This window comes from Garra rufa, chromosome 14 (assembly GCF_049309525.1).
Source record: "Garra rufa chromosome 14, GarRuf1.0, whole genome shotgun sequence".
In the NCBI taxonomy this organism is placed as follows: Eukaryota; Metazoa; Chordata; class Actinopteri; order Cypriniformes; family Cyprinidae; genus Garra; species Garra rufa.
Genome location: NC_133374.1, coordinates 11783777 through 11808556, shown reverse-complemented (window position 1 = coordinate 11808556; position 24780 = coordinate 11783777). Strand labels below are relative to the sequence as shown.

The window sequence follows — 24780 nt, the reverse complement described above, 5'->3', positions numbered from 1 at the left end:
ATTTTATGTAAGTGTGAGAATTGTTTACATACATTTTTAAATTAATTTTCCCATTAACAACATTATATTGTTCATTCAGACTGATTCACAAACGCGGAACACGCACAAACACAAGAGGCGGGATTTATTTCATGAACCGAACCAATAACAGGCGATCAAAACAACAGCAACAGGCCATAATCTGAAAACCAAGCCCTTTGGGGGGGAGACAATCCAATGCTCTCCATTGACTTTGTATTGCGGGAAACTGCCTCTTTGTCATTTCTGACTTATAACAAAAATCAGAACGTCTAAAAGCTGCTATGTAACAAGTTAAACAGTAAACAAGCTAAAAAACACAGAACTACATTTTTGTAAGCTGTCAACCTAAAAAACGAGTGTTTAAGGACACAAAAGTAGAGCGCAACGTGTCATATTACTCTGAGAACTATGCCCGCTGAAGGGAAATTTAACAGCAACATGTCAAAGGATTATTTCACCACGCTGAAAAAAGGAGATATATTTAGAAACTAAATTGGAGAAATTATTCAACTGAATGGCCCAATGTGAAATATCCTTACATCTACAACTGTTTGTGTCCTTAAACACTATTTTTTTGGGTTGACAGCTTATAAAAATGTAGTCTTGTGTTTTTTTAGCTTGTTTACTGTACACCTTGTCACATAGCAGCTTTTAGACATTTTTCTGTTTTTTGTTATAAGTCAGAAATGACAAGGAGCCAGCTTTCCGCAATACAAAGTCAATGGAGAGCGTTATGTGGGCGTGACCTAAATGCGCTCTGTCTCTATATAGATATATTTAGAAACTAAATTTTCTTAGTCTATGTCAGTGCTCCTTACCTTCCTTTTGTTGGAGAAATTATTCAACTGAATGGACCAACGTAAAAAATCCTTACATCTCAGTGTTTCCCACACATAGACGAATCTGTGGCGGTGCGCCACAGATTAAATTCCGACCGCCACAGATTCAACACCGACCAAAAAATAAATAAAAATCAATACCGACCGTCACATATTGCATTTCGTTATTCTTTTGTACGCTATTTAAAACACGCAGCGAATTCGTTCAACTGCATTTCCTTTCCCTGCTCTCTCTTCATCTCTCTGTCACTCACGCGTCTTTCCCTCACACACACACACACACACACAGCCCCTCCCCTCCGTGCACACCACATCTGTCTGGATCATCTGTGGAGAGAAGACGGCTGGCGAAAGGTTGGTATCTCGTGAACACTTTTAACACACAATAGCGGATTAAAAAGTGCTATAAAATATTTTATATTCTGAATACAATAGTTTCAGTGTGTTGATGTTACTGTAAGTCCCGACCCTTAGCAAACGCGATTGCGCCTTCTTTAGAAAGTTAACTAGTCGCAAGTTTGCGGTAAAATGTAGGCTAGCCTAGTTGGGTTGTCGAGATCAAAACACTATGGCCTGGTTTCGCAGACAAGGCTTAAGCCTAGTCCTAGACTAAAATGTAAGTCTGAGTTGTTTCAACTGAAATAAAATTGCACTGATTGATTTTAAAATATATCAGTGCCTTTGTTGTGTCTTAAGATGCACACCAGTAATGTTTTTTTCTAAGCATGTTTATAAAAATTACTTAAATGTCCTAATTGAACTATGGTCTAATCCTGGCTTACTCTAAGCCCTGTCTGGGAAACCGGGCCTATATGTAGCAGCTGTGAATCAAATAAACGTATTATAAATTATGTCGTTTCTTTACTCTTTACCCCTGTTCTGTTTTTTGTTATAAGTCAGAAATGACAAGCAGTCAGCTTCCCGCAATACAAAGTAAATGGAGAGCGTTATGTGGGCGTGGCCTAAATGCACTGTGTCTCTATATCCTCATTGCCTCCTCTCGCATGACTACAGTTTTTAGGGGGTCTATTAAAACTCAATGGGCTCAGGGGAGGTGAATATTGGGGCGAGTTGACACCCGCTGTATCTTTACCTGTTGGTGTCGCTGTTGGAAAGTTTTACTTTATACACTTCTTAGTGCTATATTTTGTAATACTGGCGTTGTTTTATTGTTGTACTACTAATTTTTTCTCGTCCAATATTTTGAGGAGACACTACCTCCCTTATATATATAGCCTGTCATTTAGAAATACCCCTTTGACACACACACACACACACACATACATATATAGCTCTTGACACATACACACATACAGCCATTATATATTATTAAACATAATGGATTATTACCGCACATGAGTGTGCAAACAGCTGGAGAGCGCCACGCAGCTGCGTGCTGAAACAGGTATTTATGATGACGTCAGCAAGGTAGAACAGCGCGCGGCGGCTGCCACTCCGGTTTGGACTCACTACAACTTCGGGTCGAGACCGCGAAGACACTTCCTGAGCTTCGGTAGGCGACTTTATCTGTCCGTTTGCGATTGTAATGGGATATTTTCGCTTCTCGTAACTTGTCAGGTCAGTTGACGGCTGTGTTGAAAAGTTGTTTAGTCTATCGTATCATGTTTTGTCCTCTGCAGGGTCATTCTGACATTCCGGCAGTCAAAAAGTCAGATTCGCGTGGGTTTTTATCAGCGTTTAAACCGCTGTGATAGAGGTTTTAAAATCATGTTTGTAAGAGCACACGGAGAGCAAAACAGAGCTGCTGAGATTAGTCATTGTATGGAAAGTTTTCTGCCAACGCGTCACGTATTTACATAATTTATTTGAGTTAAGCTTCAAAGCGCAAGTGCTAGTTTTTCATAAACATGTTTAAAAGAAATAGTTAATAGTTAAAAGTGAAAACCCTGTTATACTTTATCTACCTGATGCTGTTCCAGACTTGTATGCCTTTCTTTTTGTTCTGTGGAACAGAGGAGATGTTAGGCAGACTGACCCTCAGTCACCATTTACTTTTATTTTAGAATACGTTTTTAACAAAGTGAATGGTGACTGTGGCTCTCAGTCATTTAACGTTGTGTTTGAGATTTCCTTTTGTGTTCCAGGTAAAACAGCAAGTCATACAGTATTGGAACTACATTATGTGAGTAAATGATTAAATAACGTATTGAACTAATCTAGTCTGGTGTCCAATGAAAGTATTCCATAAATGCATCAATTTAGTTTATAAAGCTTGTGTATGTGTGTGTTTGTTTAGAGCTCAAGGCCAATGTGTCCAGCCCATGTAAACATTGAGATTGTTAGTAGGGGAGAGTGAGCTGTCATTCACTGGATCCACCCCAGTCGAAGGACAACAGTGAACTGCTGATAGATTTACACAGGTGTGTAAAGTGTATATATATACACATATATACTAGAAGCTTTAAAATTGCCCCTCAGATGCCAGTATAATTTTTTTCAGTGATAATTTTTGTAGAATGTTTTCAGATTTTTTTTTATTATTGTTTTTGAACTACTATAATTACTGTATTGTACTATTATTGTCGTAGTTGCTGCATCTTTTTATGATGTCTACTCGAGGTAAATGTGAAGGATGCCGCATCTGTGGGAGTGACCTGCAAGGTAACCAGCGGAGATGGCTGTATGCGGGTCAGAACAGAAAGGGGGCACAACCTCAGACGCCGACAGACTTTTCTTGCAAGGGAAGCTTGCCTAGATCAGGACAGAGCAGCCCATGGGGTATGATCTACCAAAGATGTCTAATTTACATTTACATTTACATTTATTCATTTCAGATCGGGACTTTGGAGCATGTATCATGAATTATTTGATTCAGATTGGGACTTTGAAGCACATATTGCAAATCAGTTGATTTAGATCGGAACCTGAAGTCGCGTATCAAAAATCCTTTGATTCAGATCTAGACCTCGGAGTGTGTATCACGAATCATTTGATTCAGATCAGGACTTCGGAGCAGGTTCTTAAATCATTCAGATTATTCAGATAGGGACTTCATAGCATGGATCACAAATCATTTGTGAGAGCTTTGTTTGAAGTCCTTGAAAATCAAAAAAGTAGTGTTTGAAAAGTCCTTGAAAGTCCTGGAATTTTGTTTTACAGTATCTGTCCAAACCCTGATCAAAATACAAAATCGTTATTACATTTTTTTTTTTAGAATATTTCACAATATAACTTTTTTTTTTCTATATCAAATAAATGTAGCCTTGATGATTGACATTAAAAAAAAACACAAATCTTACCCATCACAAACTTTTGAACAGCAGTGTAGGTTTCGAATAATCACAATATTTAAAAATACAGATATATATGCATATTTGATTATGCCATGTTTTTCTATTTATTTCTAGGCAGCACTTTATCACTCAGCTCTTCCCGTTCACTCTCGAAGTCTCACGGCCTGCTCACCCCCACGAAAGGTATTGACCTGCTCTGTGTGCTGACACATATATTAGAGCAGTCTGTACCACGTGGGAACGGTCAGGGGGAGTTTTTATGCGGCAAGTGTGTCTCCGTTCTGGAGCGAGTTTTCAAGTTCGACACAGTCATCGCCCGTGTCCGAGTGCTGTCAAGCGAGAGACTCCAGAAACTCAGTCAGGAACGAGACAAGATCAGGCGATGGGTGCGAAGCATGTACGAACAGCGCCACCCATCTACTTTCGGAAGAAGCTTAAGCTCCAGTGAGGATGAAGGGGATAGGAAGTATGGCGCAGGAGAAGGATACAGAGAATTGCTAAGGGACAACATGGCCCTTTCAGAGTATGAATGGTGGTCTGAGAAAGCAGAGTCGTGTCCGTATTACAGGAAAACTGGGAAACGGTGTCATAAAGGCAAGAAGTGTGAGTGTTGCGACTCCTTGAGGGTGTCTGACTCGGACTATGAGTCCGTTTGTGGGATTCCACGTCACTTGCCCGATCAAGTCTTCACCACATCGGGCCTCTCTCGAGAAAAATCCTGCAGCATGCCTCTTCATTGGTCAAAAGTGCCATCTATCAGATCTAGCCCCGCCTCGTTGTCCGGTTCCTGCCGCTCTTTGCGATCTCAATCCCGCACTTCCTCCGTTCAATCGCTGGACTCTTTAGACGGCAATGATCCGTTTGATTGGCCAGAGGAGCATTCGGGCCTCATAGACACCGTTTTCAAAGAGTTAAGGGGAATTGAAGGAAAACCAGTGAGGTCACCTGCTGGAAGTCGCATTCCTGTGTTGGAAAGAGGAGGCATCCAGAATGGAAAGAATGAGGTGGGACAGAAAGACGGGTTAGTGAGGGTCCTAAATTTTGGAGAGGGCGACAATGGGATGGAGGATGGGTTCGAAGACGAAAGTGATGACATCCTGACTGAGCTAAAAGACGACTTTATGCCATTACAAAGAGAGGTGAGGACTGTCAAATGTTTTTTCCAGGGCTACCCTGGACTAAAGATTTTTCAGGTTGACTAGTAGCCATTCATTTTAAGCATTAGTTGACTTTCAGTTGCAAGTTTATTAACACCATTTAACTCATAATAATGAGCCTTTAATTGCAAAAAAAGCTTGCCACAGTGCACCGGCAGATATAATAATTCTGAATGTGTCAGGGAAAAACAGCAAGTAGACTGCATTAACGTTTTAATAATTTATTGATAAAATAGTGCTTTCTGTGTTTTTGCCTTAAGATGAAGATGAAGTCGGCGACACTGACTCGTCCGCATGGATGCGCCTGTATTTCATATTTCATACAGATTACATAATCTAAGAATATTTGTTTCCTATTTGAATTGGTTCATTTATTAGTAGACATTTCACTCTCTATAGATATACATTTCATGTCTGTAATGGAAAGTATACACAGAGTTTCAAAGTTTCGTGCTCAAGTTCACAGAGGCAGAAAGTGCATTTTGTTTGCTTTAATTATTTTACAAAAGCACAACGTTTCATTGTTATTGTGAGTGCACAGCACACACATAAACAGTCTTTACAGATTTGAAAGATGTATTGCTTTTATCTGTAAGAGAAAAAATAGAGTATTTTAAGAGCATGTGACCACATCTGTCATGCAGCGAGCGCACTACTATTCTGCTTCCACACTCTGAACAGACACTTAAATAGCGCACGTTTTTCCTTCACAATGAACTATATTACCACATAGACCAGCCACTAACAGAGTAACTTAGCTTTTTTTCTGCGACTAAGTGACTAATTAAATTTTGGTCGACCAAGCCTCTACTCATCAACTAACGATTAGTCGACTATTAGGGGGCAGCCCTAGACATTTCACCCTGTTTTTTCAAGCTTAAAAGTTTATTTGTCTCTCTTTTTAGTCGTCCGCAAGTAGGGTGCACCTTGCTGTGAAGCAGTTACGTGAACAACTCGTTCAAGCTCAGGCTCGTATCAGAACACTCGAGGCACAGCTAAGGGACGCCAACAAATCAACCGCCGATGCTCCTGCCAAGCAGTTGAAGTCTTCGCAAGAGGTAAGTAAGACGAGGCCGAGATAATTAAGTTAAATGGCATGGGTGTTCAAAGCGATGCACTTCGTACATTCTGTTTTAGAGGCTTAGCGCAGCACATCTGAGGCACACCCTCTCCTAATCTTTTTGTTGACTTTTGGCAAATGTTGCCTTTATAGGCTATATTACAGAAGGTGTGTGGATGGTTTTGAAAAGGTTTGCCCACGTAGAAAAGTGTACACACACACACGCATACACACACACCTCCTCCAGGAATCTTCCCAGACCAGAGGAGTTTGCTCTGGGCTTTCTTTCATAACAGGCTTGTCAGCTACTGCATTTTGATGTGATTTTCTCTCGTTCGGTGTTCATTGTGTAATAAATGCGTTGTATTTTTTTATTAAGGCCACAGATATGTGAAGGATGAATTCATACAATGGCCTGATCATGTGACATTTAAGCCACAATTAATGTATGAATTCCACTGCATTAGGTAACAAAACATCAAAGTTACATTTATTTAGAAAGGCAAAGCAAACATACCATTAATCATTTAACTTAGATTGGAACTTCAAATCGCATATTGTGAATCATTTAATTTAGATCGGAGCTTTGCGTATTGTGAATTATTTTAATGATTCAAAATAAATGATTCGAGATACACGATTAGAAGTCCTGATGTAAATCTAATGATTTGCAATATGCTTCCGATCTAAGTCAAGTGATTTGCGATCTACACTCCGAATTCTGATCCGAAATAATGGTTCACAAAGAATTATTTTGGGGTGTGTTACCCTAAAGCATCGTTAGCTAATTATGGTCGTTAGTTCTATTGAACTCTATTGGTAATGACAGAACTTGCGACCATAGTTGCTTTTGGTAAAAGCATCCTACTTCGGAGCGTGGATTGTGAATCATTTGATTTAGGTAGGACCTTTGGAGCAGGTTCGCAAATCTTATGCCTTAGAAAAGAACTTTGGAGTGCGGAGCGTGAATCATCGGATTCAGATCGGGACTTCAGTGCAGGTTCACAAATGATTTAATTCATTTCGCTACTTCAGAGTACATATGGCGAATAATTAGTTTCAAATCAGGATTTCAGATGATTTTTTTTTTCTTAAAACAGTAGAAAACATCAAACAATTAAGGCAGTACCGTTATCAGGCCTGATAGTGGAAAAAATTCCTGAGCCTGAACTTTTTTTCCCCTTGCCCCCGAGGTGAGTGGGGTGGAGGTATGCGACGCACTTTTAACACATAACTTGTTGGTTCAGTTCAGTCAGATAAAGGTTTTTCACAAAAAAGCTTATAGATTGGCATTTCAGCCTTTATCCCATTAAAATGAATAAATCAAGTATATAATGCATAACATTTATTTAAAACAATGTCCTAATTGTTTAGATTTTTAGAAAGCACATTAACTTCTTTCACATTTACAACTCTGTGTTTGCATAAAAAACATTGGTCGAGATTTGCAATAATCTGACCAAAAACAGCTAAAAATTTGGACGTGCAAATTAATTCTATGTCACGAGGGGGCGCTTTAGGAGCGCTGAAATATTACGGTTTCCCTAAGGCCCCGTTTACACGAAGGGAAAACGCAGATATTTCCCTGCGGTTTGGCCTCTCATTTACACGAAAACCCCATTTTTATCACAGAAAACGATTATTTCTAAAAACTCCGGCCAAAGTGGATAAATTAGAAAACGCCGTTTTCACGTTGTAGTGTGGACTGTGAAAACGGAGGCTTTTGAAAATGATGACGCATATTTATAGTCATGTGACGCATATTGTACCAATAGATATCTATGTTTACACCAGTAATTGTGCCTGTGCTATTCACACACTGCTGCTAAAGAGATTTACCTTGTACACTCTTCAAATTACAGTCCTAAAATGATGACGGAAAATTTACTCACAGTTGCTGTCCTGCAAAACATGACGACAACTGCTTTTCAGATAAAATATGAATGAGCGTGATATAGACGCGTCAGTGGATAATGAGATATTTCCGTAAATTATCCCGCTAGAAGAATTGCGTGAAAACTTATTACGTCTGTATAATTTTGGAGGCTTTACGCATGCGCAGTAAGGCGAATTTGATGTTTTCCTACGTTTCAGTGTGGATGAGAAACTTTTGGAAAACGCTTGGAAACGCTAGTGTGGACGGAGAGCGTTTTAAAATTAAAACTCCGTTTTCAAATGTATCCTGATTAATGTAAACGTAGCCTAAGAATGGCTGAAAGCAAAAGCAGCATTAACGCTGTTTTATCAGTCATGAAATGAAAATGCCAACGACACGTTTCTGAGGACAGTCGGTTCCCTTCAGATACATTCATATAAAGACAACAGTGCCGCGTTTTGACTTTGAAACGTGCAGTGAGCATATTTATTCAATGAAATCATTGCCTCTTAAAGTTTAATCCAGCTCTATCGCGATTCTCGTCTTTCCGTCCCCAACTGTAAGACCTCTTAAAATAATTAATCCTCTTCTTTTACTATTTAAAATATTTACCACTTTTTATGGCCTTAAATTTGATACAACTAAATTGAGGAGTTTTAAGGACCCCATGAGCCCTCTACTTCAGGATAGCCCGTCGGGCAGCCGGTCAAATAATGTTGTTAGCCCGACTGGAAAACCCAATAGCTCCGGGACGTCGGGCTAGCGATTTTGCGAGCCCTGTAAATATGCCTTTATCGAAATCCTTAATGTCTTCCCCTGGCTTCATAAACATAGCCATGACTTACGGTTTGAGTTGCCAGTAGGAGACAATTGTACAGTATGGGAGCTAAAAACACCTTCGCGCATGGAGCATTGCCTTAACCTGTATCAATCTATTTGACAAAGACACAAGGCCCGCCCTTCCCTACTTCTGATTGGCTCATCGGCTAGAATGTGACTTGTTTGAGTCGTGGAGCGTTAAAGCTGCTCTCTGACCTGCACATCTCAGATTTAGAGAAATGACAGAGCAATATCCGCAAACCTGATTTTTTTTTTCCCGCAGCCACAGTACGCCGGAAATCCGGCGTGGTGCCGGAACGCCATCACCCCTGCGTTATAAAAACAAAGCAAAAAATTAAGTGTGCATATACAAATCCCTTTAAGGAACACTCCACTTTTTTTGGAAATAGGCTCATTCTCCAGCTACCTCTAAATTAATAAGTTGAGTTTTACCGTTTTGAAATCCATTCAGCCGTTCTCCTGTTCTGGCGATATCACTTTTAGCATAGCTTAGCATAGATCATTGAATCCTATTAGACCAATAGCATCGCGTTCAAAAATAACCAATGAGTTTCGGTATTTGTCCTATTTAAAACTTGACTCTTCTGCAGTTATATCGTGTACTAAGACCGGGAGAAAATGTAAAGATGCGATTTTCTAGGCCGATAAGATTAGGAACTACACTCCCATTCCAGCGCAATAGTCAAGGAAGTTTGCTGCCGTAATATGGACACAGCAGGCGCAGTAATATCACCCAGTGCCTGAAATTAGTTCCCAGCTAGGTAACTTCCAACGAGGAACACTCCATGTGCATGCAGTTGGTCACGTTGTGCTGCGTGATATTACTGCTCCTGCTTCGGCCATGTTATGGCAGCAAACTTCCTTGACTATTGCGCTGGAATGGGAGTGTAGTTCCTAATCTTATCGGCCTAGAAACTCGCAGCTTTACATTTTCCCCGGGCTTAGTACACGATATAACTGCAGAAGAGTCAAGTTTTAAATAGGATATTACAGAGACTCATTGGTCATTTTTGAACGCGATGCTATTGGTCTAATAGGATTCAATGATCTATGCTAAGCTATGCTAAAAGTGATATCGCCAGAACAGGAGAACGGCTGAATGGATTTCAAAACGGTAAAAATCATTTCTTCTTTTTTAACGGTAAAAAGAACTTTTATGAATCCTGTTATAAATACTATAATTAGACAAGAAAACAAGATAACATCATTTAAAAGACAGCTAGGGAAGGTGGAATAACATTTTATCATCACACATCAGACATAATATCAGTAATTTAGTTAACAAATTTAATGTGTTGTTATATAATGCAATAGCTAAAAGTGCTATTATACAAAGTGTGACTTAAGTGTGCAAATACTTTTTGTGGTTACTGTACATAACCGCTCTTATGATTTACTCTAATTCTGCATTTTACAGAGTGTTGTAATTTTATAGCACTGGTGCATGCTGGGTAGGAGTTAGTGAATGGTTGCTCACTAATGTGAGCTGGTAGCAGTTATATAACACTAGTGGAATGCAGTCATAAGGAGTAACAATGCCGTGATCTGTCCCTCAGGCATGACATGGAGTCATTTTGCTGAGAATGATGCCTGTTTGTGAGACTAATACCTATCTTTTTTTGTTTTGCCACATAGACCAGTCTGAAAAACAAAAATGACCTCATAGAGAGCCTCAGCCAGTCTCTGCACAGCAGAGAGAACGTAATCCAGGTGAGTACTGAATTGATGAACTTTTTAAAAACAGATTGTGCGGAGGACACGGATGTGTCAGTGAACTGTGTGCACTCCTCCCTTCAGGAATGTGTGACTTTGATCCAGAAGCTGTGTGCTGAGCAGGGGCTGAAATCACAGGACACTGACAAACTCATCAAGAAACTGGCGTGCGCAGTGACTGATACACGCAGTGAGCGTGAGGTGAGGTCTGACTGATGCACTGACTGAGAATGAGTTTTGTAATTACCTTGACTGCTCAGACTTCTGTTGTTTCTAAATTAAGATGATTGATTAATTACTATAAAACTAACCATCCAATCATGTAATAAAAATTGTGGCAGTATTTAGAAGTGAATGAAAGCATTATTTAGTCACTTTATGCCCCATGATTTTCCACGTCTCATATTATAATGAATTAATATATACAGTTGAAGTGTAATGTTTACATACACCTTGCAGAATCTGCAAAATGTTAATTATTTTACCAAAATAAGAGGGATCATACAAAATGCATGTTATTTTTTTTAGTACCTGAATAAGATATTTCACAAAATATATGTTTACATATAATCCACAAGAGAAATAATAGTTTAATTTATAAATATTCAAAAGTTTTCATGCACTTGATTTTTAATACCGTGTTGTTGATCCACAACTGTTTTTTTTTTTTTTTTTGTTTAGTGATAGTTGTTCATGAGTCCCTTGTTTGTCCTGAACAGTTAAACTGACTGCTGTTCTAAAGAAAAATTCTTCAGGTCGCATTTTTGTGTATTTGAACCCTTTCCAACAATGACTGTATGTTTTAAGATCCATCTTTTCACACTGAGGACAACTGAGGGACTCGTATGCAACTATTAAGAAGGTTCAAATGCTCTCTGATGCTTCAGAAGGAAACACGATGCATTAAAAGCTGGGCGGTGAAAACTTTTTGAATTTGAAGATCTGGATAAATTTAATTTATCTACTTATGTCTTCTGGGAAACATATAAGTATCTTCTGTAGCTTCTAAAGGGCAGTACTAAATGGGAAAAAAAAACTACATTTAGGCAAAATAAGAAAAATGTACACATCTTCATTCTGTTCAAAAGTTTACACCCCTAGCTCTTAATGAATAGTTTTTCCTTCTGAAGCATCAGTGACTGTTTGAATCTTCTATAATAGTTGCATATGTGTCCCTCAGATGTCCTCAGCGTGAAAAGATGGATCTCAAAATCATAGTCATTGCTGGAAACGGTTCAAATACACAAAAATGCTGAAAAAAAAAAATTGTGGGACCTGAAGGATTTTTCTAAAGAACAGCAGGTAGTTTTCAGGACAAACAAGAAATCATGAAGAACTATCACTAAACAAAATAAACCACAGCTGTGGATCATTCAGGTAACAACACAGTATTAAGTATTATTTTTAAAAAAATATAAATGATCATTTTCTCTTGTGGACTATATGTAAATGTCCTTTATGTGAAATATCTTATTCAGGTCAGTACTAAATAAAAAATAACATGTATTTTGTATGATCCCTTTTATTTTGATAAAATAATTAACATTTAGCAGATTCTGCAAGGTGTATGTAAACTTTTGACCTCAACTGTATATATAAAAGCGGTTTTACAATATTCTCTGGTGATTTGACTCTTACAAGTATAGCACAAGTACACAGACAGCATACACTGAAGTTTTGGCTAACACACCCAGTCAGTGTATGTTTTGGTTGGGTCCCTGTGTTGGGTAGTTAACTTGAGTACAAAAGCACTTGTGTGTTTGCTTGGTGCAGGTAACACTGGATGCACATTATTTCATAGTGCTTTTATTTCTATGTTAATGTTAACCAGGCGGTGCTGGAGGCCCAGCTGTCTGAGGCGAGCGAGAGAGAGAAAGCCCTGGAGAAACAGCTACAGGCCATGAAAGATGCTGGCAGAGAGCGAGACAGAGACTTCATCACACTCAACACTGTGCTGCAGTGTAACCAGGATGTTATTAACGTGAGTCAAACAAACAGTGCACTTATTCAATGGTACACACATAGTGTTTACTTAATCACTTGGTTAGTAACTGCTGCTGTTATCCATGAGTGCTATTCATCGGAGAGTAAATGAGGCATTGATGCCTCTTATAAAGTTTCCCAATGGTTTGCATTATGAAAAAAAAAAAATTCAACCTGCAACTAAAATCAGTGTTTTCGATCTTCAAATAGCATCTGCGTGTAGAGCTTGCGGAGAGGGATCGAGCCCAACAGGAGATGATGAAAGAATGGGAAGTTTGGAAAGAGAGAGATTCAGCTTTGACTGCACTGGTGAAGGAGAACAAAGACTATATTTCCCAGCTAAAGGAGGCGCTGGAGAGTTCACAAAGAGACATGCAGGTAGACATTAACGTTCTCTCTCTCACTGTTTGATTTGACTTCCTTTGCAAAGTGCAGTTGATTTAGTTAATGTATAATTTCCAGTTGTCAACTATTAACATTTTGTCCTTAGGCACTTTCAGACTCGCTGATTGGACGGGGATTGCAGGGGGGCGGAGCTGAGTCTGGATTGGTCAATCAGCTGCGAGAGAAAGAAGCTCTGCTGGCAGCGAGCTTCAGAGATAGAGAGGAGCTTAGCGCCTCCATGCTACAGGAGATCTCAAGACTGTCCTCAGCTTTAACTGATGCTGAAAGCATAATACTGGTAATGTTTCACTAAATCATACCTTTCTAAAAACATTCAGCTCATTGGCAATCATTTTTAGAGTGATGAATATCTCAAAAACCTGAATCTAATGAATGTACTCCTGACTTATCCAAAACAACAAAAAAGTAATTGCGCCACCTGGTGGTGTGTATAGACATTGCTCTGGCCAACACCAGTAACAAGGTGCACCAAAATGTTTTTTACACTGAAACACTAAAACTGAAATACGTTTTCAAAACTGAAAGCGGAAAGCTTCAAAACCACATTTGTGACCCTGTACCACAAACCAGTCTTATGTAGCACAGGTGTATATATAAAAATATATACATACATTTAATGATTTTTCTTTTATGCCAAAAATCATTAGGGTATTAAATAAAGATCATGTTCCATGAAGATTTTTTTTTTAGACCCTCAGATTCCAGATGTTTAAATGGTTGTATCTTGGCCAAATATTGTCCTGAAAAATGAAAAGCTTCTTTATTCAGCTTTCAGATGGTATAAATCTCATTTTCGAAAAATTAAGAATCCCTATGAGTGGTTTTGTGGTCCAGGGTCACATTAAAGGATTCATTTTTGAAGTTAATTTTGTAAAGAAATCACATATTTATTGTTTGAATTTCATTATAAAATTGACAACTTTAAAGCTCAGACTTCATTTTATAATCAAAATGAACATAATCAAAAATTTACTCATCAACTGAAAACAGTATAAACTAAGGGTGTATTCAGACTTTTCTGTATATCGAGATTTTATCCAGAGAATCTGGACAGCTGGACAACATTTTGTTTTCAAATCTGATTCAAACTATATTTGTAGGTGGTTTGAAATGCAATTCCAATCAGATTTCTACAGATGCATCTCAGTCTGGAACCTCTGGGTGCTCAAATTGGATTTCAAATTTTGCATCACTTCAAATGTGACAATCAGTGATAATGTAAAAAGCGGTGACTGAAATGTCGTAAGTGGTCATAAAGTATTCAAACGGTCTCTATTTTTTTATTTTGTGCAATGGAGGAAGTGTGTAACGTGGCTTGGGCCCTCCAAAACTCTTTAAGGAGGAAACCTAAATTTGTGGCTGATTATTTTGGTTGCTAAAATTTTGGTGCATCACTACCAGTAAACATTATGACCTAAGAGAGCAAACAATTCAAACCAGTGTGTTCTTAAGATCTGGTTTGTAGGTTTTCATCAACCTGCCTCTGTGTTCTTTCAGCACCAAAGAGAAAATCACAAACAAGCCATCACTGCACTATCAGAGCAACTCAAGAACACACTTCAGGAGCTGAGAGAGAAAACCAAGGAGAAAAAGGAGGCTGAACTAGGGTGGAAGAAGGAAAATAAGGAGAGAGCTTTTGAGGAAGGAAAATTAAGAGACAATCTTCAAAAGAGGGATAAACTCATTGAGGTAAATAACCTGTTACTCCTGTTAGAGGTGTTTTATAAACTGCTGGTCTATGCTCACAAATGACTGATGTGATATTTTCTTGTTTGCCCTATATAGCAAGTTCTTCTGGAGTTAGAGGAGCGGGACGGTGTGTTAACAGAGCTACAGCAAAACATCTCTAGCAGACTTGGACCCAAGACAGCACTCAAACACACACTGTGAGTGTGTGATTAAACGCATACTGTGAGATTAATGATGTTGTGTATACACTGAACTTAATAACTGCTCAGTTTATTGTTAATGGCACTTCTTTCACCGAGTGCAATCTCTAAATTCTCATTTATCAGTAATTGGAAATAATGGTTCAGCTTCTTCTACCAGATTGCTCAAAACTGAACTTTTCAGAAAGTTGAGTGTATATTGTGAAATGTTTTTTTTATATATATATGAATTTATGACTGGACCAATACAGCTTGCTTTAGTAATTTAAATTTAACACAGGTATAAAATCTGATTACTTCCCACAAGTACAGATTGTGGTTCCCAGATTTACATAGTTACACACACATGCCTTTGCAGCACATGCTTTGCTTATTAATAATTATTTATCCCTATTCTCACAATCCCTATTGCCATTATTATTATTAAATGTCTAAATTGTTTTATTAATTATGAATGGAGATGGAGAATGGTTGAATGCTGCTTTTCTTGTTATTGTTTGATTTGTCTTTCCCCAATGTTCTTTTCCATGTGATCTTATATTTGTTCTGTATTTATAAATTTATAAGTTTTCTCATGTTAAATTTGTTTTGGAGATGCTATTATAGTCCCAACTGGGATATGCTATATTCGTTCAAGTGTAGAGAAAACTTTTGCACAATAGAAGGATTTACAGACTCTTGGCAAAGTATGTTTTAATCGGCTTAATTTTATTTGGGTACGCTGGAATCCCCACAACTTGGTGCATACCTCAGAAATCACATTTAAAATGAAGCCTCAAGTTTGTGTGGGTTTTCTAAAGGTTTTGTTGGAGGTTTTGTTTTATTTTGAAATATTAAAGGTTCTTTCTTGAGAACGTAGGGGTATAATTAACAATAAAGCCTCAAATATCTAAATGACTCTACTTTTGTGTGATCATTATGTCTGGCACTACATTTTTTATCATATACACACACTACCAGTCAAACATTTTTGAACAGTACGATTTTTAATGTTTTTTTTTTTTTTTTTTTTAAATCTCTTCTGCTCACCAAGCCTGCATTTATTTGACATTTTTGCAATCTTTTTATTATTTAAAATAACTTTTCTATTTTAAAAAGTGTAATTTATTCCTGTAATTTCAAAGATGAATTTTTAGCATCATTACTTCAATCTAACTAAATCATTCTAATATTCCAATTTTCTGCTCAAAAACATTTATTACTACTAGTATTTTGAAAACAACTGAGTTTTTTTTTCAGGTTTCATTGATGAATAAAAAGTTCATAAAACATTTATCTGAAATGGAAATATTTTGTAACATTAGAAATGTTATCACTTTTTATCACTTTAAAGCATCCTTGCTAAATATTAGTATTATTTTTTATGTATTATTTCTTTCCAAAAAAAAAAAATAAATAAATAAATATATATATATATATATATATATATATATATACACACACATGCATATATTTCAGATAAATGCATATGCATCAGATAAATGCATACATACATATATTTCAGATAAATGCTGATCTTTTATTCATCAAAGAATCCTGCAAAATGCTCAACTTTAAATAATGATAATAAGAATAAAAATGGTTTCTTGAACAGCAAATCACCATATTCAAATGATCTCTGAAGGATCATGTGACACTGAAGTCTGGAGAAATGATGCTAAAAATTAACCTTAGATCACAGGAATAAATTACATTTTATAAATGTATTACAATTGAAAGCAGTTATTTTAAATAGTAAAAATATTTCACAATATTACTGCTTTTGTTGTATTTTGGTTCAAATAAATACTTGCTTGGTAAGCAGAAGTGTGTTCTTTAAAAAAACAAAAATCTTACTGTTCAAAGCCTTTTAACTGGTAGTGTATAAGGGATTTTTATGGTTTCAGACCAGAAAATTTCCTTTTCCAGGTATGCTTGGTGATATATAATGGTGATATATAACACAAAAATTAAATTGTGCACATACACATATTTTTTTTTTTTACAAAATATACAAATATCTTGATCAAAGTATAGGGTAATTTATTTCCTGTTCTCAGAAATTCTTTATTGTAATTATCTGAGATAAATGCAAAGCATTTACTGTCAATTCAATTCAATTCAATTCAAGTTTATTTGTATAGCGCTTTTCACAATACGAATCGTTGCAAAGCAGCTGTACAAAAGTTTAGGCTACTACAATATATTTAGTAGCTTATTATTAGTGGTGAATACTGTATGTCAAGTCGATGTACATATGATATAAATGTTAAAATCAGTAACTGTGTAATCAAACAGATGATGAACACTAATTGCAATGATTATGTGCTGTGATCAAACTTGTAGGAAAATTATGTTATTTTTTTATTATTATCACTGTCATGCCTCCATCCCCTAAATCAAATCCTATTTTCTTTTAATAATTCATATAGCTTGCCAGACCAATTTAGGATGTCTCCGTTGCACATCACAGCACACGATCCGTTCTCATCATGTAACAGGATCTCCACTGATTGAGTTGCAGTGTGAATGGAGCTGAATGAGCTACCTCCATTGACACACATGCATTAGTGTGTCTCACGTTACCCAATCAGAGCTCTGTGCGCGTCCCCGGTCACTTGAGGAACTGTTGCGTTGGAGACAACCAACACTTTTAAACCCAAACACTTTGGAGTTATTCGAATAGTTCCACTGATGGAGAAGTAAAGTAGTACCATGATCATGAAGCGGTCGCTCCAGTCCGCTCCCCCGGCAGCAGTGGTTGTGGGACCTAAAGACTGGAGGGACGCGACTGTCCGCTCAATCCTGCGCGCAGAAGATCTTCTGCGTCAAACTCACGTAAATCGACTGCACTCTTCGACACGCTACCGCAGCCACAGCGTTGGTACATTTACCTCAAGACTTCCTCAGTTAACAGCTTACAGTGTAAACAGCAGCGTCGAAAAGGGACACAGTGAGAGTGACTCGGAAAAGAAAGACGAATTCCGAACAAAATCCACTGGAAGTATGGTAAAGTACCTCAGAAATTCAAAATCAAGCAGCAATGTTCCTATTTGTCATTAGAAAACGCAGAATTACGGTCCTGGTTTCTGATTGGTCAATGCAACGCTGCATCGTCATGACGTAGTGCGCACCACTAATTACAGATCGATCTTTTATTTTAAGTGTTTTGCATTTTACATCTATAATATGAATTATTAAATTATTTTTTTTGTTTTCAAAAAATACAGAGCCTCCACCTTATTTTTTCATGTAAGAGTGGGCACGGCCGTTTGTAAATTTTATGGGTATGGCTTCTAGTCTATAGCTTCCAGCTATTTTTAGCTGTACAAAATGGCTCGTTTTGCTGCTTAATATTGCAAATTGGTGTCTTACCATATTATTTTCATGTATTATCTTAATTATAAACACACGTTTGTAGTGCAAACAGTTTTATGGTTTACAGCATATTTTTATTCTTCTCATTATTTTCCTATTAGTTAACGTTAGCGGTTAACAAACCGGAAGTCTTACCCATAGGCTTACTTCAGCATTGAAGAAGATGGTGGATATTGGCCATGGTGATGATAAAAATAATATTCCAGTGCTTCTGCGGTCTTTCCAAAACTTTTGTATGTGCTTTGAAAATTCTTTATTTTGCTTGCAAAACCTTCGCATTCCCCTAGGAAATGCAAGTTTTGCAAATGAACATGGGGTAAGCCTAACATAGAAAAGCAAAAGCATTGGAATACAATTTTTACGATGTAATTTGCATTGCATTAAAATATATCTATCATTAGCCTCTACACTAAATATTTTATTTGTTGTAGACCAATGAGAAAGACATTTCGGTTAACCAGCAGGCTTACTTAAGATATATTTTTAAAACAGTTGTTTTAAATCGTAATAATATTTTGGAGTATTAATGTTTTTACTGTATTTTTGACCAAATACACTACCAGTCAACATTTTTTAAAAGGTGCTAAAAAGCTTTGAAATCACTGGAATAAATTACATTTTAAAATATATTCAAATAGAAGACAGTTATTTTATATAGTAAAAATATTAAAAAATTTTACTGTAAAAATGCAGAACAGAACAGCACAACAAACTTCTTTAAAAAACATAAATATATATATATATATATATATATATATATATATATTTGACTGGTAGTTTATATGCAGTCCTGGTGAGCATAATATAACTAATTTAACAAAAAAATTATGAACATTAATATATGATAGGACTAGAATTAGGACTCAAGTTGTATTAATTATACATGTTCAATAAAGTATATTCCACATTCCAATAATATGAAAACATTGCTGTCATAGCTCACTTCTGGAATCATTACCGGGCCATTCCCTCCTCCGGCCCTTCGTGACCAGAGTGCAGTGGCCAGCACCGGTATGGTGGGTGAATATATGCGGGGTGTGAGAGAGGTGGAGGGTCATCTGCGCAGACAAGCAGGCAGGGTCACACAGGAGGGAACTAGGATGGAGCATCAAAGAGAACGACTGGAAAAACTGCTCTGCAGTCTGAGGAAAGCATTGCTGGTCAATCAGCAAAGTGCAGAGGGCAGGACATTTCGACCAGCCACCACAGAAACAGTAAGTATCTACAGTATATATAATAACAGGTAGTCTAATTTAAAATGACTCAATAAGAAGTTAAAGAGATTGTGGATTTACATTAAACATGCTTGTTTGGAATCATGGCTTTCACTATGTTTTTTCAAGATACGGGATGGAGCCGATGATCTTCTGCTCACTGAACGAAAAGGCCTGAATGTGCTAAAACAAGAATTGGAGAACATGTTGAAAAAGACTTTAACTCAACAGCAGGTGAAAATCCGGCCTTGGTTGATATTTAATATGTGCATATGCACATGTGAAAAGTATTCATACACCTTCATTGTTTTTACATTATATTGTGTGTTGTATGTTATGTTAAACTGATTTTAAAAAATCCCACATCTTTCTACACTCAATACACCATCATGACAAAGCAAAAACAGGTATGTGACAACTTTGTAAATTTATTAGAAATAAAAAACTGAAATGAATTGCATAAGTATTCATACCATTTTCTGGGACATTTGAGATATAGCTCAGGAGCATTCATTTCGCTTGTAGATGCTACTACTCTTTGACTAAAGTTAACCTGTGGCAAATTAATTTGAATGAGCATGATTTGGAAGGCACACACATCTTAATAAAAGATCTAACAGCTAAAAATGCATATCAGAGCAAAAACCAAGCCCTGAGCTTAGAGACAGGATTGCATCAAGACACAGATTTGGGGAGGAGTTCAGAAAAAATTCTGCTGCACTGAAGGTTCACAGAAGCATGTAGCCTCCACTATCTATAATGGAAGAAGTTTGAAACAACTAGGACTCTTCCTAGAGCTGGCCTCCTGGCCAAACTGAGTAATTGATCGAGAAGAGCCTTGGTTAGACTGGTGACCAAGAAGCTAATGGTCACTCTATTTTAGTTCCATGATCATATATGCAGATGGGAGAAACTTACAGAATGACAAACATCATTGCAACACTTCATCAGTTCTGTCTTTATTGTGGCGTGGTCAAACTTAATCTTCTCCTCAGTGAGGACGCATGAAAACCCACTTGGAATTAAAAAAAAAAATCACCTAAAGAACTCTCAGATTGTGAGAAACTCTCAATTCTCTGGTCTGATGAACCTCAATTCCAAGCATTATGCTTGAAGGAAAGCATCACCTGCAGAGTAGCATCCCAACAGTAAACATGGAGGTAGCAGCCTCATGTTGTGGGGCTGTTTTTCAGCAGTAGGGACTGATGGACTAATCAGAGTAAAAGGAAAGCTTAACATAGCAAAATATAGAGGTAGCCTTAATGAAAACCCAGTCCAATGCATTCAGAACCTCTTGACTGGGCAGAAGGTTCACCCTCCAACAGGACAATGGCTCTAAGCACACAGCAAGAGTGGTTTATAGACAACTCTGTGGATGTCCTTGAGAGGTGAAGAGGTGAGAAGAAGAATGTCAGATAATTGCCAAATGCAGATGTGCAAAGCTTGTCACATCGTACCAAAAACACCTCAGGCTGCAAATGTGCTTCAACTAAATGCTGCGTTAAGGGTATGAATACTTATGCAATGTACTTATTTCAGGGTTTTTTTTTCCATTTTAATAAATTTGCAAAGTTGCCACAAATCTGTTTTTTGCTTTTTTATTATAGTATATGAAATGAAGATTGATGTGGAAGAAAAGTTATTTAAAGCAGTTTAACATAAGGTTGCAGCATAAAACGTCAGACAAAGGAAGGGGTATGAATACTTTCATAAGTCACTGTATGTCTAATGCCTATAGAGGAAAGTTTTCACACAAAACGCAAGGCCATTATTTGGAAACTTTCATTTATAAGCTACCATCTAGTCTAATAGTCTAATCTTAAATAGTAAAAAAGATCATGCTGTATTCTTTTTTTTTTCATTGAGGTTTTGGCTGAAAGCAGTAAGCAGTTGTTGGATTGTGCCTTTGAGAGATCCAGAGTAACTGAGCTGCTTCCCCAGCATGGCTCACTCTCAGCGGGTGTGAAAACATACCCTTGTCCCCTCTCACTGAAACCTGACCCCGCTGGACCGTTCACTCCAGGTACCCCAGGCCACTTTTATATTAAAGTCTCTCACCCTTCCTTTGTCTCTTTTTAACCCAAGCAAACAACTGTTGGTATCTAATCTTACTCTGTCTGTCGTTAAGAGTGCAAACAAGCTTTGGATTCTTCATCAACAGTACTACGTGAATCTCAGCAGCTTAGAGAGAACATTTCACAAGTCATGAGTGATGTTGTCAGAAAGCAAACAGACATGCAACGTTCAGCCAGCGAGGTCCTGCTGAAGAAAATCAATGAAACTATTAACCTAGAGGTTTGTGATCAAAGTGGAGAGTTGAATAGAATGCTTTTTTTGCTTTCCGTTTTAGTTAAATGTGACTTCTGAATTAATTTTTTGGACTAATTTACTGTATTTAGGTAAACGTTTTCTTCTTTCTCATCAGCAACATCTGACAATGATCTCAGCTGCCACGAGACAGGCCATTTACCGCAAACAGAGACAGATGCAGTGTGCTGGCTACAGTCTTGGCAGAGCTATGGTAGGTTTTTATTTATAGACTGTGGTGCTAACTTACTACCAAAGTGACTTTCAACTGCACATATTGAGGTTGTGAGAACTACTTTAAAGCAAACTCTGGGTATTATGACATGTATGGCTTAATATAACGTAAATTATGTTTCTTACTGAAATATGTAGTTGGAAACCCATGAAAGATTTACGTTGTGTAAAAAACCCACATCGTTTTATACCTATTTTGGACTATGCTGCCCTCCAAAGGCAAAGTGCAGTAACTACGCCAACAATGAAACTGAGAAAAAGTTTTTACACAAGCTAGTCAAACATGTTGACACTCTCGTTACTCTAAAACAGTCAAATTAACCAGGAGACTTTGCAACAAAACAAAAAAGTTGTCACAAAGTCCGTTTTAAGCCTTAACTCAATTTTGACCAAATGTGTAGTTACTGCACTTTGCCATTGGAGCACAGTATAGGGGCACCATTATGACATGAAATGGTTGCTTTCAGTGAGCTACTGGTGCTACACTGTTGCTATTTTTACCTTAACACAGTTTAGAATACACAACTCAGAAAATAAAATACTGATATGATGACCACAGCAACTGAAAGAGCTCACAGGTGGCAATGGATGTAAGTGTAGACTTAAACCAAATGTCGTAACATCGATTTTCCCCACAAGGTGTCTAAAAGGTGTCTAGGAAAGTAAAAATAGGCAGTAAAAATAGCAACAGGTAGCAGCAGTAGCTCACAAAGTGCAGCCATTTCATGTCTTTAAGTAAGTCTTTCATTGGTTTTCTGCTGCATGTTTCAGTAAGAGACATCATTTACATTATGTTGAGCCATACAAGTCTTAATGCCCAGGGTTCCCTTAACCCATTAAAATGAATCAATTATCATTCCTTTCACAACTTTTTCACTCACTGATTGATGCAGATGAATTCCTCTCCTGCAGGGCCCAGTCTGCAGTGCTGATCTTTTTTGTCGTGAGAGATTAAGCAGGCCTATGACTCAGCTGTATGGGCGGCATTCAAGTGCTGAGCTGCCAGAATCCGACCTCCTAACACAGGTCAGAGCACTGGATGTAATCTAGCATTCATAACATTCCTCTATGAACTATCAGTCATAAAGAGCAATCCGTCCTAATCTTTGATTCCTAACCTGATTCAAAATATACACTGCCGTTCAAAAGTTTGGGATCAGTAAGATTTTAAATGTTTTTTAAAGAAGTCTCTTATGCTTATTTATTTGATCCAAAATACAGAAAAAAAGTAATATTATAAAATATTGTTGCAATTTAAAACTGTTTTTTATTTTAATATACTTTAAAATATAATTTATTTCTGTGATGCAAAGCTGAATTTTCATTAGCCATTACTCCACTCTTACACATGATCCTTCAGAAATCATTATAATATGCAAAATTATTATCTATATTGGAAACAGTTGTGCTGCCTAATATTGTTTTGGATTTTTTTTTCAGGATGCTTTGATAAAAAAAAAATATATATATATATATACTTTTAACACATACATTTCCTTCGTACTCTCAGGGCAGTACTATGCTTCTGAAACATCTGGAATCCTCAGGAAAAGAGGTTGCAGTGCTGCAGGTCGCTCATCAGCAGCTGGAGGATGACAAATATGGAAAACGTGCAGCGGCCGGTGTAGACTCTGCTGTTGTCCGGTTGCGGCGAAGATTTGTATGCCCCCAGTCTGTCCGGCCTGCAACCAGATAAAACTACTGACAGCAATTTGAACAAAGATGGAGCTTCACTTTCTGAAAGCACTTTTTAAAAGTTACCATGTGGTGTTTGCAAAATATAGGTTTGGTGATTGTTAGTCCTTTAAATAATATTCAGCAAATACACATGCTCAATGTACGACAGATGTGTGAAGGTGTTTAAGATACAGACTCTTAAACAAACAGAATGACACTCCAGTGTTATTCAAATACTAGAGCCACAGTAATAATACGATTTGCTCTATCTCCACCAAAGCCTTAAATAAAGAATAATAGTGTGGTACAATTCTGATACACTTTACCAGTCAGCAGAGCTGGAGTCATGATCATGATATTGAGACTAAATAAACAGAATCTGGATTTTGATTTATGGTCTTAGACAAGACTGCAGGTCTAAAAGGTGATAAGCACCTTAAAGGGATAGTTCACCCAAAAATGAAAATTCTTGTAGGAATTCTTGTTCCTGTAAGACCTTTGTTCTTCTTCATAACACAAATTAAGATATTTTTGTTGAAATCTGAGAGCTTTCTGACCCTGCATAGACAGTAATGCAACTGACATGTTCAAGGCCCAGAAATGTATGGACTATTTTAACAATGTCCTTACTACCTTTCTGAGTCTTGAATGTGGTAGTTCCGTTGCTGCCTGTGCAAAGTCAGAAAGCTCTTGGATTTCATCAAAAATATCTTAATTTGTGTTCTGAAGATGATCAAAGGTCTTACTGATTTTTAACAACATGAGGGTGACAGAATTTTCATTTTTGGGTAAACTAACCTTTTAACCAATCGTTAGAGACAACTCTAGAGAAACAAACTATATGCTGTGTTTTCTCTATTTTTTGGGGGGTCTGATCTTGTCTCCAACTCTGCCAGTAAACCACAGCGATCTCTCTTTAACTCAAACACACATAAAAACATTAATACAGACATA

General features: G+C 37.3%; 2 protein-coding genes across 3 annotated transcripts; both read left to right on the top strand.

The window, feature by feature from the left end:
• Positions 1-2288: 2288 nt before the first annotated feature.
• LOC141284770 (uncharacterized) lies at positions 2289-15931 on the top strand. Of its 2 annotated transcripts, none has more exons than XM_073817784.1 (13): positions 2289-2373; positions 2966-3003; positions 3118-3241; positions 3410-3599; positions 4229-5253; positions 6177-6329; positions 10683-10757; positions 10845-10961; positions 12592-12741; positions 12954-13121; positions 13234-13425; positions 14646-14837; positions 14934-15931. In XM_073817784.1, exons 4-13 carry the CDS (start codon positions 3425-3427, stop codon positions 15036-15038), a joined length of 2352 nt encoding a protein of 783 aa, XP_073673885.1. In that variant the 5' UTR covers positions 2289-2373; positions 2966-3003; positions 3118-3241; positions 3410-3424; the 3' UTR covers positions 15039-15931. The 2 variants fall into 2 exon arrangements, with proteins under 2 accessions (XP_073673885.1, XP_073673884.1); XM_073817783.1 differs by having other exon boundaries at positions 2337-2438.
• Positions 15932-17625: 1694 nt separating this feature from the next.
• On the top strand, positions 17626-24773 carry tektl1 (tektin like 1). Its single transcript, XM_073817988.1, has 8 exons — positions 17626-18025; positions 19333-19608; positions 19738-19842; positions 21475-21631; positions 21737-21903; positions 22034-22129; positions 23062-23175; positions 23660-24773. Exons 1-8 carry the CDS (start codon positions 17732-17734, stop codon positions 23843-23845), a joined length of 1395 nt encoding a protein of 464 aa, XP_073674089.1. The 5' UTR covers positions 17626-17731; the 3' UTR covers positions 23846-24773.
• The last annotated feature ends 7 nt before the right edge of the window (positions 24774-24780 follow it).

Coding starts and splice junctions, on each gene's coding strand:
- LOC141284770 (XM_073817784.1), top strand. CDS start 3,425: ATGATGTCTACTCGAGGTAAATGTGAAGGATGCCGCATCTGTGGGAGT. Junction 6,330..10,682: donor AGTTGAAGTCTTCGCAAGAG/GTAAGTAAGACG, acceptor TTTGCCACATAG/ACCAGTCTGAAAAACAAAAA. Junction 13,426..14,645: donor ATGCTGAAAGCATAATACTG/GTAATGTTTCAC, acceptor GTGTTCTTTCAG/CACCAAAGAGAAAATCACAA.
- tektl1 (XM_073817988.1), top strand. CDS start 17,732: ATGATCATGAAGCGGTCGCTCCAGTCCGCTCCCCCGGCAGCAGTGGTT. Junction 18,026..19,332: donor CAAAATCCACTGGAAGTATG/GTAAAGTACCTC, acceptor TTGCTGTCATAG/CTCACTTCTGGAATCATTAC. Junction 21,632..21,736: donor CGCTGGACCGTTCACTCCAG/GTACCCCAGGCC, acceptor TCTGTCGTTAAG/AGTGCAAACAAGCTTTGGAT.